The following is a 15744-nucleotide window of genomic DNA, read 5'->3' as shown; positions in this document are numbered from 1 at the left end:
CGCGCCGGCAGTGCGGCGCTGAGACGGCAGCGTTGCGTCGTCGGTCTTGCCGCGGCGCAGGCCTGGTCTGCGGAGCGGAGTAGACCTGCTATCAGTGGGCGAGAGACTGCTGCCCTGCTCGGGGCTTTCGAAGCGCCGAACGAGCTGCTGGACAGAGCTGTCGTTCTCAGTCTCAGTTGAAGAGCTGTCTCCTTTGCCGAACTTCTGAGCGCGTCGACGCCGCCAGGCTGCGGGCGTGCTCGTTGCAGAGGGCTTGCGGTCATCCTCTGGCGATGCATCGGAGTCTTTCGGATCCACATCGATCTGTGGCGTAGGCGGCGCTGTGCTCGCAGCGCTGATGGCAGCAGAGGTCAGCTCGGAGGGTAGCTCGCTGCCGAGCTCGTCAAGAGAAGACGAGGGCTCGAGCGCGGCGCTTTGAAGCGAAGTCGTCAGCTGCGCCGCGAATCGCTCGGCATCTGCTGCATCTCTGCTGTCGGCATCGCTCCGGCGAGAGCCTGCAGTCTCGATGCCAGAGTCTACACCGGAGGCAGCCTGCTCGTCGACCTCGACGGCAGGCGCAAGGCTCAGACTCGACTCTGCGGTCATGGACGAGGCGATCGACGGCGCCGCAGTGCGCTCGGATGGGTCGCGCTCGGCGAACATGCGCGACAGGCCCGATGTTGTCAGGCGGCGCACATCCCGCTCCGAAGGGAGGTGTTCGCGCTCGAACGACTCAAAGTCGCGGTCCCAGCGCACAACTGCCTCTTGCAGGCGGCGGCGGACTACGCTGAGGCCGAGGACATCAGTCGGCTCGGTCTCCTGGCAGGTGCGCGTGAGAGCCTTTGCCAAAGTCGTTGCGTCGACCTCGGCGCAGGTGCTCATCTCGTCCAGCAGGGCTAGGCTCTTGGCGACGAGAGCGGCATCGCGGCACGAGTTTGCTTCGTAGCGCAGTGCGGCGATACGCGTGCCGACGCTCTCAAAGTATGCCGCCATGCGCCGTGCCAGTGTCGACGCCTCTTCGCTCTTGAGCCGGCCGTCGGTGTCGGGCCTGCTGAGGAGACTCAGATGTGGCAGGGCCACGTCGCGCACTTCCACTGCGTCCGTGTGGAAGCGCACAGCCAGGTTCTGCAGCGCGAAGAAGCGGACGTGGTCGCGGAAGAAGTCGTGCCCGCAGGGCGTCTGCTTGGCGGGTGGCTCCGGGCTGAAGTGCAGCTCCAGATACTTTGCGAACGACAGGCACAGCGTGTCTGGCGACACGGGCGTCACGGGCGACGCCTGCTCGCAGCGCTTGCAGTACGACCACTGCGGAGTTGCGTGGTCAGCGCGGACTGCATTGTGGGCCGAGTGTCTCTGACTCACCATCAGCATGCGGCCCTCCTGTCCTGGAATGGGACACACGAAGCGCTCTAGAACAACGAGCACGCGCGCCTCGTTGTGCACGTAGACTGAAAAGTGAGACAGCCGTGGGCGGCCGCACCCTTTGAACACACAGGCGACGGTGCTCTCGGAGCACATGCGCTCGAGGTACCGCCCGAGCGTCTCGTCGCCCTGGCCGTAGTACTCGACCCTCCGAAGCTCCGGACCCTCGCACGGCCGCTGCGTCGCCGACGACATGACCGACACGAGCGTGACGATGCGCTGATGCGCGAAGGGCGCCAATGTCTTGCTTGTTTGTTCCTGCGCTTCCCAGGCGCGCTGAGCCTCGTCGTGCTCCAGCTTCGCGATGCGGTACTCCGTCTCGCGAGCGAGCACCGATGGCTGCGGCAGCACCTCGTCGAGCGCAGGCAGCGTGTCGGCCGAACCTGCGCGCAACGGGAGCTCAGGTCGAGCTTGGGCCTTGGTAGAGGAGCGCGTCGGCGTCTCGGGCGCCTCTTGCGCAGCTGCCGCCCATTCGGGAGCGTCCAGATCAACGGCGCGCGGCGTCTCGTCCGGGTCTTCGCTGAGTCCGGGCGATGTACCGCCATCATCGACAGCTAGCAGATCGGTCTGCGACTCTTGCAGCTGAGGAGCTTGCGACTCGGCTCTTGTGGGCGTGAGTGTCGACTCCTTTGCTTCAGCGGCAGCCGTCTCCTCGTCCAAGCGAATTTGAGCCACCTCCGCCTTGGCTCGCTCCGCTTCGAGACGTAGCAAGTTCTCGTGGCCTTCGCGCAGCTTCACGAGCGGATACGGCGGCTGCAAACGGACCGCGGCGCTGGCATTGAGCAGCGTGCGCTGGTAAGGTCGAAGAGCGCGCTCGATCGCCTTGCACAGCTCGTCTGGCGCTGAGCTCTCGAGAGCCTGCGCGTACGACAACTTGCGCTCGGGCGGCGGTGGCGGCGGCGCCAAGAGCTGGGTGCCTTCATCGCGTGCGAGGCACTCCTCGAGCCGCAGGTTGTGAGCGACGTAAACGCAAAGGTCGAGCACAGCCTTGACGCGGCCAAGCAGAGCCATGCTGCCGCCTCGCAGCACGATGGTGGCGGCCGCACCGCCCGTTGCAGCCTGCATCCCGCCGCTCATCAGACCAGCGGAGGCCTCGAGCGGCATCTCGCGGGTCGGCGCTGGCGCAAGGAAGCGCATCAGCGACTTGCGCGCCGAGGGAAGTAGCGCGTGCGTGTAAGTCTCGACGCTGAGGCTGGCACAGCGTCCCAGTCGCGGCTCGAGCGCGAGACGATCGATGAAAGGAATGATGTCGGCGCTGCAGCAGCGCGCGATCGCCTCGAGCGCACTCTGCTTGACGCTCCAGACGACTGTCACGCCTGCTTCCTGTGGGCCAAGGGCGTCTCAGCAACGCCAGAGCTGAGCCTCATCTCGCTTCTGCTCACCTCCAGCATGTCGATGGCCAAACGCGAGACGTTGTCGCGCACCACGAGCAGATTCGGCCGCAGCTGGACAATGCGCGCGATCAGGACTCTGGTGTACTCCTTCTCGTGCATCGCGCGGTCCAGGCTTGTCAGACCCTGTGTGCCAAAGTCGAGCGGGAAAGCCAGCAGCATGACGCGCGGACGGACGAGCGGCAGGTTGCGAGCCATGCGCTTTGTGGCCACATGCTTCGAGAGCACCACACCGGGCACGTACACGCTGTCGCTCGGCTCGCCGCCAGGGATGCGCTTGAGCTTGAGGTAGGCGCGCACATCACAGGCCTCGCCTGCGCGCGGACGCGGCCGCACTTTGCTGCAGACGGTCAGAATGAGGGGCAGCAGAATGTGCGCCCAGTTGTGCGTGTCGGGAATGCGTGCTCGCACCAGGCACTGGGCGAGCATCGTGCGCAGATATGCGAGCGACACGGGCCCGAGTCCATGCGCCGGCACTGCCTCGAGGCCTGCGCCTGCGCCCTGCACACCGAAGTAGCTGTCGCGACGCGACACGCCCAATGAGCCCGAGCCGTCCTCGCCGTCGCGAGCGCCGTGCACATCGTCCAGGGTTGTCCGCGTCCGCAGCCGCGAGCGCCGGAATGCTCGGAGCGCTGCATCGCTGACAAGGCGCGAGCGAGCGTCGCTCGACAGGCCGGCAGCAGCATCGCTCGTCAGTCTGCTGCGCGTGTTGGGAGATATGTCCCCTCCGTCCCCTGCCGCAGTCTCGGCACTGTCGCTCGAGCGGGTCGGGAAGGCCAGGAGCGGCACGGTACGGGACATTGCAGGGCCCTCTGCCTTGGCGTCGCCAGACACAGGCTGCCGCGCACTGGTAGAGGCGGCCTGCGCAGCCGCCTCCACAGCTGCCTCGCCGGGCGCTCGCTGCATGAACTGCTCGAGATCCTCGTCCGGGGTGGCTGGCGCTTTGTCTTCGTCGCCTAAGCCTCGGCGGAACGGTGCGGTCGCGGCAGCTATCACCCCCTCTTCCTCCGAGATGCGCCGGTCGATGCGGAACGCTGCCATGTCCGGCGTAGCTGGTCTGCTCATCCGCTCGTCGTCCCAGTCCTGCCCGAAGCCAGCCATACCGCCCATGCTCAGCGTGCTCGGCAGACCGCGCGAGCGCGCAAAGAGAGCATTGGCGCCGAACTCGGCCTGCGGGCTATGCGTCGAAGCCTCAAGAGGCGCGCTGATGTCCGTCTTCTCCAAGGCGCTCGGCCCCGAGCTCGCCGTGCTGTCCAGTCGCGCGCGTCTGTGCCTCGACATGCTGCTGGGGCCCGTGTCGCGCAGCAGCTTCACGCAGCCGTCGCAAGTACGTGCCGGAGGGCCTGGTAGCCCATTGGCGCCGCGCGTAGGGAGCATCGTGCTTGCACAGCTGGCGCAGAAGACGAGATAGCACGTGCGGCAGTGGTGTCGTCTGCGCCAGGTGCTGAACTGCATGCCACATCCGCCGCACGCGGCGGCGTGGTGATCTGGCAGCCAGAACCGGCGGTCGCCGCCAGGAGCCCCCTCGCGCAGACGGCGGATCGCCTCGGCAGATGAGGGTGCAGGACTGGCACGGGCGCCGAGCGCAGAGGTCGATGCGACGTTTGGCATCGAAATAGACGGAAAGTCGAGCTCGGAGCGGGGGCGCGACGAGGTGGAGCGAATGGAGCGCGCATCATCGGCAAGCAGGTCGCGCGGCAGCGGGAAGCCCGGCACAGCACCCCAAGGCGACGGGCGCGAGCTGTTGAGCGCTCCGAGCGAGTCCGTGTCTCCTTCGCCTGCGTCCTTCGCTGCGTGCGCATGCGCATTGGCCGTACTCGTCAGCGCCGAGGCGCGCGTCGAGCGCAGCGCAAAGGGCGCCAGAGAGCGCGCCGTGGCCCGCGACGTCGCGGCAGTGGACGGGTAGGAGGACTCGCCAGACGAGCGCAGCAGCGAGACCGTCGCCGCGCTGCCGAGGACGGGCTTGGAGAGCGTGCTAGACGTGCGGCGCTGCGACGAGCCGGACGCATGCGATGCCAGCCCGCTGCTGGCGCTGACACCGCTGGCCTTGCGCGGCGCCGCGGCGTTGGGCTCGGCGACGGAGAGCGAGGGCATGCGCGAGCCGGGCGGCGCGGCGGTGCCGCTCTTGCCGCCGCTGGCGCTCGAGGCGCCGGCGCTGGCGGGCTGCGTGCGGGCGCGCTCGGCGTCGGGCGCATGGGCGGCGTTCGGTGTGCCGGCGGGCGCCTGTGCCGTCGCGGCGCCGGTGAGCACGTCGCGCACGCGCGAGAGCAGCTGCCACGGCGCAAAGCTGGCCTCGCCGGCGTCGCCCTCGGGCGGCAGCAGGTTGAAGGAGGTGAGCTCGGCGTGCGGCGACGGCGGCGCCGCGTGCGGCCCGGCGCCGGCCGTGGCGGAGGACTCGGCCATGGCGCACGGTGCCAGAGGAGTGCACGAGCTGCGCAAGTGTGGCCGACGTGTGAAGTGTGTGGTAGTGCGCAGCGGCGTGCCAGAGGGCTCGTCGTCGTCGAGGGCACCTCTCGCACTCGGCGTCGGCGAGCCGTGCACGCGTCTCGGGACTCGGGCAGCGCCCGCCCCCGCATCCGCCAGCTCCACTCCACTCGACTTGCTCCTCCTTCTCGGTGCTGACCGGCGACCAAGACCTCGTGCAGAAAGCGGCAGTGGCTGCACAAAGGCACTGTCTGGCGTCTTCGGCCGAGCGGCAGCACGACGAGGGCATGCGCTTCGGAGCCGGCGGCCGGGCTGCTCGTCAGGGTCCACGCGATGCTCCGCCGCCGCTGACACAGCGCGCAGCAGCGTGCATAGCATGGCCTCGCCGCAGGTGGAGCAGGCCCGAAGATGGGCCAGTGCGGCATCCATGCAGCAGCGGCAGCGTCTTTCGTCGGCGCAGCGCCGTGCTGACATGGCTCGAGCTCGGCGCCGAGCGGCTGCGAAGGGTGCCGCTCCGAGCGAGGCCCCGGCGGCGCGCGCGCAGATCTTCTCGCGGGGAGGGGTGGCCAGTGCACGCGCGTGCCCTCTTCCCTCCACACCCTCACCTCCCTCCGCCATGAGCTCCATCCAGATGGAGACGCCGCTGGCCACCGCGCTGCAGCTCGTGCGCTCCGCCATTGGCTCCCTCGAGGGCGCGGCAGGCAGCAGCAGCGCCGGCGCACTGCAGTCGCTGCAGCTCGCCGCTGCGCTCCTCGGCGGCCTCGACCCGTACCTCGACGCCAGCTCGAGCCGGGGGCCGCCGGCGCTGCAGGCGCTCATCGACGAGACCGAGTCGCACGACTGGGCCGGCGCCTTCCGCGACAAGAAGGTCTCCTTTGAAGTCACGAGCGGCTGGTCAGCAGGAAACTATGAAGGATCGTTCATTGCCTTGGTCGCGCGGGCCATCAAGGCGAAGCGCGTGCTCGAGGTGAGCCGGCCCGACTGTGCCGCAGCGTGGCCCGCTCGCTGACACTGCGTCCAGGTCGGCATGTTCACGGGCACCACGACGCTCTGCATCGCCGACTCGCTGCCCAAGGACGGCAAGGTGCGCGGCGTGCTTGCGCTCGCGCTGGCCCCATGCTCACTCTGCCCTGCAGCTCATTGCGCTCGAGATCGACGAGTACTTCAAGCATCTGGCGGCGCCCTTCTTCGCCAAGGCCGGCGTCGCCGACATCATCGACGTGCGCGTCGGCCCTGCGCTCGAGTCGGTGCAGGCCATGGCGGGCACGGAGGAGCCCTTCGACCTCATCTTCATCGACGCAGACAAGACGGGCTACCACGACTACTACGAGACGATCATGTCCAGCGGCCTGCTCGCCAAGGGCGGCGTGCTGCTCGTCGACAATACGCTCTACAAGGTGAGCGCTGCTGAGCCGCTGCTGCCTGCTGGCCCTCTGACACGCTCTCTGCGCAGGGCCTGCCGTTCACCGAAGCACTCGGCGAGGCCTCGAAGGAGCAGCTGGGCCATCTGCAGCTCAATGCCGACTACGGGCGGGCGCTCACGGCGTTCAACAAGCATGTCAACGACGACGCACGCGTCGAGGCGTCCGTGTTGCCGATCCGTGACGGCGTGACGTGGATCATGCACGCCAAGTAGGCGATAAATTGAAAGGATGTCACGCACAGAGAGCCCGATCTCGGCGCAGGAAAGACGATGCGCGCCAGGCTGCGACCGTCTTGCGGATCAGCTCCGCGTCCACGGGCGCAGCCTGGCTGAGGCTCTCCGAGGCGCCCTCTGCCTTCTGCGTGAGCACTTCCCGCTCCTCTGCGGGCTCCGACAGCTGTGGTACAAGGCGCTGCTCAGCATATGCCGCATCCTAGAGGCAGACACCACTCACGTGGGCCCAGATGCTGTCGACCAGAGCTCGCCCACGGATCTGCGCGCCAGCCTTGCGCAGCGCCGCGAGCCATTCGTCGTTGGGCTTGGTGTCGAAGTTCACTCCGGCAGCCTGCAGCCAGCCGAGAAGATCGGCCCACGCAGGTCGGTGCTTGTGGGGCGGCGAGACAACATGGACGTGTTCGAGCTGAATGCTCGGCGAGAAGGCCAAGTCGATCAGAGCAGCGGCTGCCGTGTCCACGGGCAGCCAGTCGATGTCCTGAAGGTACTTTGTCAGCCAATGCCCAGGCAAAGACGCAATCTGGCTCTCACTGGTCCTGATGAAGGCAGGCAGCCTACCTCGTCCGCCGTCCGCACGAGCAGCGGCCATGCCTCCGTCTCGTTCCAGATGCCGTGCTCCGTGTCGCCGCACAGCTGGCCGACTCGCGCGACGGTGACGCGATCGCCGGCGGCCTGGCAGAGGCGCTCGGCCACCCACTTCGATTGCCCGTAGCCGGTGGCGCCTGCGTGTGCAAAGTTGGTGCTCGCCTCCTCCTTGACCGGGCTCGGGGCGACGCCGACACTGGCGATGGACGAGCAGAAGACGAAGCGGCTCGGATGAGAGGCGGACTGGAAGATCTGGAGCAGCTCCTGCAGTGCTGTGGCGGCGGAAAGGCTCAGACGACGGATGTAGTGGGACAGGAAGCAGCAAACTCACGCTTGATACACTCAGTCTCGAACGAGGCGAGGCTGAGGGCAAAGTTGACGATCCAGGCAGACTGGGCGACGCAAGCTGCCTCAGCTATGCAGCTCGGCTGCAGACCGTGCGCCTCACTCACGTGGATGACGACAAGGCGCTCCGCCTTCCGCAGCTCAGCGACTGTCGCATCGTCGAGGCTGGACAAAGCGACGATCCTGGTCTCCACGTCTGAGCCTTCCAAGCCACACTTGCGCTGGCGCAGAGCCAGGCCGATGCGCTTCTTGGCAGACTCCGCGTCGGGCGCTCGAACGAGGCAGTACACAGCAGCGACCTCGGCAGCCGGCTTGCGAAGAAGTGCACCAAGAATGCGCGAGCCTAGTGCTCCGGTGCTGCCCGTGAGCAGCACCGTAGCTGCGCCGCTTGTCGATCGTGCCTGTGCCGTGCTGCGATGCTCCTGCAAAGGCTGCACGTACCGCCGCACAAACTCATCAGCGAGCGCCGCGGGCTCGCTCTTGGCGGCCGTGTCGGAGCCCTCGATGAACTGTGCAAGCCTGTGATAAGATTTTCAGCCATGCATTGAAGCGTGCTGGCGCGCAGCGCACCTCTCGACCGTGCCGCAGTCATAGATCACGTTCGCATCCAGGCGCAGCTTCGACTTCGCAGCCCCTTGCTATGGCAGACATCAGCGCCCGTCCGACAGCCCGGCTTTGGCCTCACACTCACACGAATCAAGGCGGAACGGAAACGCGCGGCCATCAGAGAGTCTAATCCTGACCCGTAGAAGTCTGTGTGGTCCTCAACCTCCTTCCCAACCAGCTTCTTGAGGTAGCTTCGTAGCCATGAACGGAGCTCCGCGCCCTCTCGCTGCACGACCGGCTCGTCTGTCAGCGGATCGCCCCGATCGAAGCGCGCATACACTTCGTTGATGACGTCCGCGAGCTGCTCCATGGCCAGACCACGCTGCAGCGTGCCCTTGGACGAGCGCGGCAGGTTCGCGAAGAGGTCTGCATCTCCGATGTGGATGAGCTCGCCTGCGATGCGCGCATGACTTGGTTGTGAGAGGTTGATCGAGTCGAGCTCGGCCTCGAGCTTGCGACGGAACTCCGCCTCCGGCTCGTCCCGATGCGCCTCTGCCGGCTGGACCACGGCGCCCAGCATGGGACGGTTCGATCCAAAGACCACGGCGTTGGCCACGAGGCTGGATGCAGCCAGGGCTGTCTCGATGGGAGCAGGCGCAGCCTTCTTGCCATTGACCTGCGCTGCGGTGTTAAAGCTATTCGCAACACGCCGCTAACTTTGCAAGACGCACCAAGACTATGCTGTCGTCGGATCGGCGGGCGTAGCGCCAGTGATCGGGCTGATCCGGCCCTCTCTCATACAGGTCACCAGTGGCGAAGGCTCCGTCCTCTCTGTTCGAGACGATCTGGGTAAAACACAGTCAGTCGAGAGGCAGACAGGCGGACAATGTGCGTCACGCACCTTTGCTGGCCAGTCGCTCGACACGATGAGCTCATGCAGTGGGTCGCCCTCTCCCTGCGGCTGGAAGAGCAGCCATTTCTTGCTTCTGGGGTCGGTCACGCGCAGCCACGACCACGCCTTGTCCGTCTTGAAGTCGCGCCAGGAGGACATCAGGAAGCCGCATTCCGAGCTGCCCAATCGGGAGACAAGGTGCATGCCTCGCTCGACCATCGAGTCGCCCACGCTCTCGGGCAGCGGCGCGCCGCCGGTGCTGACGAGATCCATCTCTCGGAGCAGGCTCGAGCCTTTCTCGTCCTTGGACAGCATCTCCAGGATGAAGGGCACAGACAGAAAGTAGGCTCTGCAGACTGACTCAGCCGAGCAGCACATAGACGACGGCTTGGCACTCACATTGGCTGGCCGCATGAGCGGACGGAGAGCCCGATGTTGCCGGCAGACGGGGCGCGCTGCTGGTGCCAGCCAAAGAAGAAGATGGGGGCAGCCGCCTGGAAGGCGCGCAGCAGATCGGACAGGCCGCCGTGGAAGAGCGGCGTTGTTGTGAACGCAGCCTTGTCGGCGCCCGGCGCAGTGGTCAGCGACGAGGTCCAGAAGCGGTGCAGCTGCGAGATGGGCTGCGAACGCGCGTGAGCTGCGCTGCTGCCGCTGACGAACGATGCTCAGCGCACCTTCGGATTGCCGCTCGAGCCCGACGAATGGAAAATGACGAGCAGATCGTCGCCGCTGCAGCTGTGCACCGGCTCTGGCGCCGGGCCCTCCACATCTGTGCTCTCTGGGCTGCAGTGGTCAAGCCAGGATGCGCAGAGCCCATCTGACTGGAGTTGCGCTTCAACCCTTCCAGCAAGCTCGCTCTGACTCCTGTCCGCAAGAACGAGGCAGCACTCGGCCAGGCGGCACAGGTTTGCAGCTCCGTCGGCCGTCGTGCCGATGCTGCGAGGGCGTCAGCGGGGTGCGGCGCTGCAGCTCGCGAGCAAGGCAGACTGACGCTATCGGCAGGATCGCGGCTCCCAGCTGCCAGCAGGCGACAACGTGCAGCAGAAACGCTGGCCCGCTGGGACCCAGCAGGGCGACGACGGGCTGCTTGCGGCCCGAAGCGGCCACGCGCTCGCTGAGTCTTGCGCGCAGCTGTGCCGCCACGTGAGCCGCGCCGTGCCAGAGCTGGCTGTATGCTGCAAGCGAGAAGCGTTCAGTTCCATAATCTCGGTGGCGAGGGCGTGCGACGCTCTGGCGTGCTCACTCCAGGAGAGGCATGGCTGCTGCCCGTCGCAGTCCGGAAAGCCGACGGCGAGCTGGGCGGGCGAGTGCCGCGCGCGGTGCTGCAGTAGGGCGGGGATCGTAGCGTGCTTCTGCGGCTCGGGCTCGTTCGGTGCCGCAAGACTGCTGGCAACCTGCCCGACGGAGAGGGACAGGTACGGCGGCAGCGCCGGCTGTGCCTGTGCGGACATGCTTGGCAGCTTGAGGATGGTGTTGGGAGAGGTGCGTCGCTGACGTTCGCGGCTTGGCCGAGGCGGAGCCACATCCGCGCGGCGGCGCGGTCAGCGCGCCCCTTCGCTGCGTCTGCCGTGCGGCTCGCCGCGGCGTTCAGGCACCGCGAAGTGGAGCAACGGCCGGCCGGCCGGCCGAGCGCAACACCTGCCTCAGCACCACCATCTCCCGACGCCCAAGCACAGCAGCCTCCAGCATGCCGTCGTCGTCGTACGACGTGAGGCCTGCCGGCTCGACGGCGCTGCTCTGCCCGCGCTGACCCGCGCCGCAGCCCAAGGAGATGCGCTTCCGCAACCTCGGGCCCTCGGGCCTGCGCGTCAGCCTCTTCAGCCTCGGCGGCTGGCTCACGTTTGGCGGCAGCGTCGACGACGCCGCCACGCGCGACATCATGCGCGCCGCCTACGAGGGCGGCATCAACACCTTCGACACGGCCGAGGTGTACGCCGACGGCGAGTGCGAAAAGTCGATGGGCAAAGCGATCCGCGAGCTGGGCTGGGAGCGCAGCGACCTCGTGCTCATCACAAAGGTCTTCTACGGCGTGCGCGGCAGCGCGCCGCAGGACCCCAACGCCACGGGCCTCAGCCGCAAGCACATCATCGAGGGCACCAACGCCAGCCTGCGCCGCGCCGGCCTCGAGTACTGGGACGTCGTCATGGCGCACAGCCCCGACGTGACGGTGCCGATGGTCGAGGTCGTCAAGGCCTTCAACCATCTCATCACGACGGGCGTGCGTCTCTCTTGCGCTCTGCGCTGCTCTGCTCATGCTCACGCTGCGCCCGCAGAAATGCTTCTACTGGGGCTGCTCGGCCTGGTCGGCAGAGCAGATCAGCGAGGCGTACGGCATCGCCGAGCGCCTCGGCCTCGACCCGCCGCTGGCGGACCAGTCGCAGTACTCGGCGCTGCACCGCGAGCCCGTGGAGAAGGACTACCTGCCGCTGTACCGCAAGCATGGACTCGGCCTCACGATCTGGTCACCCTTGGCTTGGGGGCTGCTCTCGGGCAAGTACAACGACGGCATCCCCAAGGGCAGCCGCTTCGACCTCAACGCCGGCGGCACTTTTTCCGGCGCCATTGCGTCGCTGCAGTCGCCCGAGGGCCAGGCGAAGCTGGAGCGCGTGCGCCGCCTCGCCGCCATCGCCGAGCAGCTCGGCTGCTCGACGGCCGTGCTGGCGCTGGCGTGGGCGGCCAAGAATCCGCACGTCTCGACGGTGATCCTCGGCGCGTCGAAGGTGGAGCAGGTCCGAGAGAACCTGCAGGCGCTGCACGTCCTCGACAAGCTCACGCCCGACGTGCTGCAGCAGATCGAGGCGGCGCTCGACAACAAGCCCGCGCCGCTGCCCACGTTCGGCCGTGAGTGAGCGGGAGCAATGCAGCAGATCAAAGCGCGCATCGCAGGAGTGGAGGTGTCCAGACGGCTGCCACACGGTTGGTCAGCACGGCGGTCGGGACCCTGGGCGGCGGGAATGGTGCGGTGCCGCCGTTCTTCGCGCGGGGGCCCAAGCACCGCTCAGGCACGCCGACCAAGCGGCGCATGAGGGCCGGCAGCGCGGCACGAGGACAGCGGCCGCACCCGTCTGCTGATCATGTGGAAGCATGCATGCACCTGCAGCGCGCACGGGCTTCGAGACGCAGCATGCACTCGAGCAGTGTGGCGCACCGACGTCCAAGGCGCTGGACCCTGACCGCGCTTAGTTGCGCTCGCACGCCTCGCTGCAGCTCGCTGCATGCTGCGTCAGCTTCCTGCCGCTCTGCGTCACGCAGCGCCGGCGCTGTCGGAGCGTGCAGCTCGCATCCACACGCCGCGCACCGCTGCGGCTGCGGGGAGGGGTGCGACGCAGGACGGTGCTAAGACGTCGGAGCAGGCCAGACGGGCCGCGTGCTCACGTCAGCGATCAGCAGCAGGCAGCAGAGCACTCGGCTCGAGTGCGCCTCGCGGATCAGCTCGTGGGCCGCCGACGGCATGCCGCCATCAGCTGCACCATACGCGCTTGACAGGCGCCCCTGCCGCACGCTTGCATGTGGTCTCCTCCTCAGCGGCAGGGTGCAGAGTCAAGAGAGCTGCGGCTTGGAGCTGGCACATGACGCTGCTTGGCAGCCCTCAGCAGGACGATGCTGTAGGGCCCCACCTGGCTTGCCGGCCGGCGTGCTCTCGGAGGCGGCACTGGCGGCGCACGACAGCGGGCGCACAATATAGAGTCGGCCTGCGCCTCGGCCCGGATGCGCACGAGCTGGATGCTGAGAGACGGGCCATGCATCAGCATCCTGGACGCTGGGAGCTGCACGATGGATCGCAGCCGGCGCGCGCTAGCCACGCGCACGCAGCGGGCACGATGCGAGACGGGCACGGCAGAGCAAGGCTGAGCCTCCGGAGGCCGATCTTCTGCGCACGGACCCGCGCCGGAGCCTCCGAGCGCGGCCGTGTCGCCGCGAGCCTCGGCTCGCGCCGTGCCGTCCCCTCGAGCAGCATACATGCTGCCGTGTCTGGCTCAGCTCCAGGCGGGAAGGATGCGTGCTTCGTATGCTCGTCTGTGCCTGGTGCTGGGTCAGGGGCGGCAGCCGTCGCTGCCGGGCGTCGTGCGACACAGGAGTGCGGCGCCACCCACGCGCGTCCCTCTCGGCACCGCCGCACGCCGCGCGCCGCGGCGGTTTCCCTTTCTGGGGCATCCGCTCGCCGACACTGGCGGCCGGCCTGCTGCAAGTGCGAGGCACGTTGCGTGCTGCTGCTGCTGCCGCTGATGGCGCTCCGGCGACGGCTCAAGTGCTCGCCGGACCCTTCGAGGGCGGTGCGGATGCCGCCGCACGGGCGCACACTGGCGGCGTGCCGCGCGAAGAAAGGGGGAGCGGCAATGGGCGCGGGCGCGGGCTGTATGCGTGCGACAGTCGTGCAGTGCCCGAGGCCGCGCACAGCCAAGAAGACTGGCTCGAGGACGAGGGTGCTCCACGCGGCCGGCGTTGGCGCTGGCCTCGGCGCGGCGCTTGGTCAGGACTCAGCAAGCGGCTCAGCGTCAGGAAGGAGCGTTGCGTGCTCCACAGGCCAGGGCCCGAGGCATGCCGGAGCCGCCGCACCCGTGGCCTGCCTGTGCTGTGCTCGCTGCTCCACTCGGCACCGCCTGCCCTCCGTGGCCGATCCTCAGCACGGCAGGCGGCGAGTGCGAGCGCTCAGACGGCCGGCTCCACCTGTGTCAGCAGCGCCGCCGCCTGCGCACGGCCGCGAGCCTCATAAGCGGGCACTTCGCTGCCCGCCTCGCCGTCCCGCCCACCTCGCACCCTGCCTCCTGCCACCTGCACACCGCAACCCGTCACCGGACCGCTCTCGCCCAACTCACTCTCTTTACCCACCACCACCCGTACCGCCACCGCCATGTGCTCCTGCGCTCCCTCGTCCGACATGTCGGGCACCGTGCGCGAGCTGCCGGCCACCGCCAACACGACGGGCCCCGGCTACGCCGTCGCCGGCAGCGAGGAGCTCAAGTACAGCTACTCATTCGTCGACAGCGTCTTCGACACTAAGAAGGAGGACCTCTCGGCCTACTACACCAAGTGGGGCCGCGTTCTGATTCTGCTCGACACCAACGTGGAAGCGCTGTACGGCAGCACGATCCGCCAGTACTTCGACCACTACTCCATCAAGCCCACGCTGCACGTCTTCAAGGGCGGCGAGCTCAACAAGACGATGGACACGATGCTGCAGTTCTGCTCGGCGATGGACGACTTTGGCCTCATCCGCAAGGAGCCCGTGCTCGTCGTCGGCGGCGGCCTCGCGTCCGACGTCGCCGGCTACGCGTGCGCCAGCTACCGCCGCTCGACGAACTACATCCGCGTGAGCACGACGCTCATCGGCCTCATCGACGCCTCCATCTCCATCAAGGTCGGCCTCAACTACGGCAAGCTGAAGAACGTGAGTGGCGGCGGCGGCGCGGAGTGTGTGCGCGCGCGGGGCAGACATGCGCGCGCGTCTTTCGCTTCCCTCGCCCTCACTGACACCCAAACTTTGTTCAGCGCCTCGGTGCATACCACGCCCCCATGCACACCTTCCTGGACTTCGACTTCCTCAAGACGTTGCCGATCGGACAATGCCGCAACGGATTCGCGGAGATCATGAAGATCTCGCACGCGGCCGAGAAGCAGACGTGGGACCTGCTCGTCAAGTACGGCCCGCAGCTCGTGGAGTCGGGCTTCGGTCGCAAGGAGAACGGCAGCGCCGAGCTCAAGGAGGCCGCCGACACGATCTGCCGCCGCGCCATCTTCAAGATGCTGGAGCTGGAGTCGGGCAACCTGCACGAGATCGGTAGGTCGGCCTGACGCCGTGGGGCGACACCCGAGGCTGACGCTTCCTTGAAGGGCTGGATCGTGTTATCGCATCCGGACACGGGATTAGCCCCACGCTGGAGCTCGCGCCCTTCCCGCCGCTGCGCCACGGCCACGCCATCACCGTCGACATGAGCTTCACCATCATCCTCTCGCACGCGCGCGGCCTCCTCTCCGACGCCGAGCGCGACGAGTGGTTCACGCTTGCCCACGGCGTCGGCCTCACCATCGACCACCCGGCGCTCGACAACGCGCTGCTGCACGAGAGTGTCAAGGCCATCGAGAAGACGCGCGACGGCAAGCAGCGCTTCGTGCTCGCCGGCCCGTACGGCGAGTGCTGCTTCGCCAACGACATCGTGAGTAGCACGCGCACACGCCGCCCGCATCCCTTTGCTGACCACGCTCGCGCATACAGTCCAAGGAGGAGTTCGAGGCGACGCTCGCTCAGCTCAAGACCTACGTCAAGGAGCGCTTCCCGGAGTACGCCGGCGAGGGCCAGGACGCGTACGCCGACGCCAGCGACCTCGGCGCCGACCCGGAGGCCATGAAGCAGGAGAAGGCGCGCAACGGCGAGAAGGCCGCACCCACGAAGAAGGCCGCCGCCAACGGCGTGCTGCCGGCGCTCCAGTCGCAGCAGGCCGTCGCCGCATGAGCCGGCCACCGTCGGCCACTGCTGCTCGCCGGCTCTGCTGCCCACCGCTCGTGCC

The 15744-nt window shown here is 67.8% G+C and overlaps 5 protein-coding genes across 5 annotated transcripts; 3 read left to right on the top strand and 2 right to left on the bottom strand.

The window, feature by feature from the left end:
• Positions 1 to 2621: 2621 nt before the first annotated feature.
• FA09DRAFT_196225 (hypothetical protein) lies at positions 2622 to 4933 on the bottom strand. The gene has a single exon (XM_025739415.1). It carries the CDS (start codon positions 4881 to 4883, stop codon positions 2709 to 2711), a length of 2175 nt encoding a protein of 724 aa, XP_025594752.1. The 5' UTR covers positions 4884 to 4933; the 3' UTR covers positions 2622 to 2708.
• A 911-nt stretch (positions 4934 to 5844) lies between these two features.
• Positions 5845 to 6849, top strand: FA09DRAFT_303007 (O-methyltransferase; the record flags this gene model as incomplete). The annotated part of the gene is made up of 4 exons (XM_025740428.1): positions 5845 to 6180; positions 6235 to 6306; positions 6350 to 6610; positions 6697 to 6849. 4 exons carry the CDS (start codon positions 5845 to 5847, stop codon positions 6847 to 6849), a joined length of 822 nt encoding a protein of 273 aa, XP_025594751.1.
• Positions 6850 to 6941: 92 nt separating this feature from the next.
• On the bottom strand, positions 6942 to 10720 carry FA09DRAFT_332933 (acetyl-CoA synthetase-like protein). The gene is made up of 12 exons (XM_025743652.1): positions 10482 to 10720; positions 10230 to 10413; positions 9913 to 10174; positions 9638 to 9858; positions 9248 to 9587; positions 9078 to 9191; positions 8492 to 9022; positions 8371 to 8438; positions 7908 to 8319; positions 7787 to 7847; positions 7091 to 7727; positions 6942 to 7033 (listed from the first exon to the last, which is right to left on the bottom strand). The coding sequence occupies exons 1-11, from the start codon at positions 10687 to 10689 to the stop codon at positions 7363 to 7365; spliced, it is 2766 nt and encodes a 921-aa protein (XP_025594750.1). The 5' UTR covers positions 10690 to 10720; the 3' UTR covers positions 6942 to 7033; positions 7091 to 7362.
• Positions 10721 to 10887: 167 nt separating this feature from the next.
• FA09DRAFT_323938 (putative potassium channel beta subunit protein) lies at positions 10888 to 12116 on the top strand. Its single transcript, XM_025741107.1, has 3 exons — positions 10888 to 10946; positions 11001 to 11456; positions 11512 to 12116. The coding sequence occupies exons 1-3, from the start codon at positions 10926 to 10928 to the stop codon at positions 12085 to 12087; spliced, it is 1053 nt and encodes a 350-aa protein (XP_025594749.1). The 5' UTR covers positions 10888 to 10925; the 3' UTR covers positions 12088 to 12116.
• Positions 12117 to 14087: 1971 nt separating this feature from the next.
• FA09DRAFT_323936 (Dehydroquinate synthase-like protein) lies at positions 14088 to 15689 on the top strand (the record flags this gene model as incomplete). The annotated part of the gene is made up of 4 exons (XM_025741106.1): positions 14088 to 14627; positions 14729 to 15017; positions 15071 to 15393; positions 15453 to 15689. The coding sequence occupies 4 exons, from the start codon at positions 14091 to 14093 to the stop codon at positions 15687 to 15689; spliced, it is 1386 nt and encodes a 461-aa protein (XP_025594748.1).
• Positions 15690 to 15744: the final 55 nt, after the last annotated feature.

Source organism: Tilletiopsis washingtonensis (assembly GCF_003144115.1).
Source record: "Tilletiopsis washingtonensis strain MCA 4186 unplaced genomic scaffold FA09scaffold_31, whole genome shotgun sequence".
Taxonomy (NCBI): Eukaryota; Fungi; Basidiomycota; class Exobasidiomycetes; order Entylomatales; genus Tilletiopsis; species Tilletiopsis washingtonensis.
This window is presented reverse-complemented; position numbering and strand designations above follow the sequence as displayed.

What these genes read in the sequence shown, in the direction of transcription:
- FA09DRAFT_323938 (XM_025741107.1), top strand. Translation starts at nt 10,926, where the DNA reads ATGCCGTCGTCGTCGTACGAC. An exon ending in TGCCGTCGTCGTCGTACGAC is followed by an intron (nt 10,947 to 11,000) that starts GTGAGGCCTGCC and finishes CCCGCGCCGCAG; the next exon opens with CCCAAGGAGATGCGCTTCCG. An exon ending in ACCATCTCATCACGACGGGC is followed by an intron (nt 11,457 to 11,511) that starts GTGCGTCTCTCT and finishes CTGCGCCCGCAG; the next exon opens with AAATGCTTCTACTGGGGCTG.
- FA09DRAFT_196225 (XM_025739415.1), bottom strand. Translation starts at nt 4,883, where the DNA reads ATGCCCTCGCTCTCCGTCGCCGAGCCCAACGCCGCGGCGCCGCGCAAG.
- FA09DRAFT_332933 (XM_025743652.1), bottom strand. Translation starts at nt 10,689, where the DNA reads ATGTCCGCACAGGCACAGCCGGCGCTGCCGCCGTACCTGTCCCTCTCC. An exon ending in GCCGCGATCCTGCCGATAGC is followed by an intron (nt 10,175 to 10,229) that starts GTCAGTCTGCCT and finishes ACGCCCTCGCAG; the next exon opens with CATCGGCACGACGGCCGACG. An exon ending in AGCGCCTTGTCGTCATCCAC is followed by an intron (nt 7,848 to 7,907) that starts GTGAGTGAGGCG and finishes TGCGTCGCCCAG; the next exon opens with TCTGCCTGGATCGTCAACTT.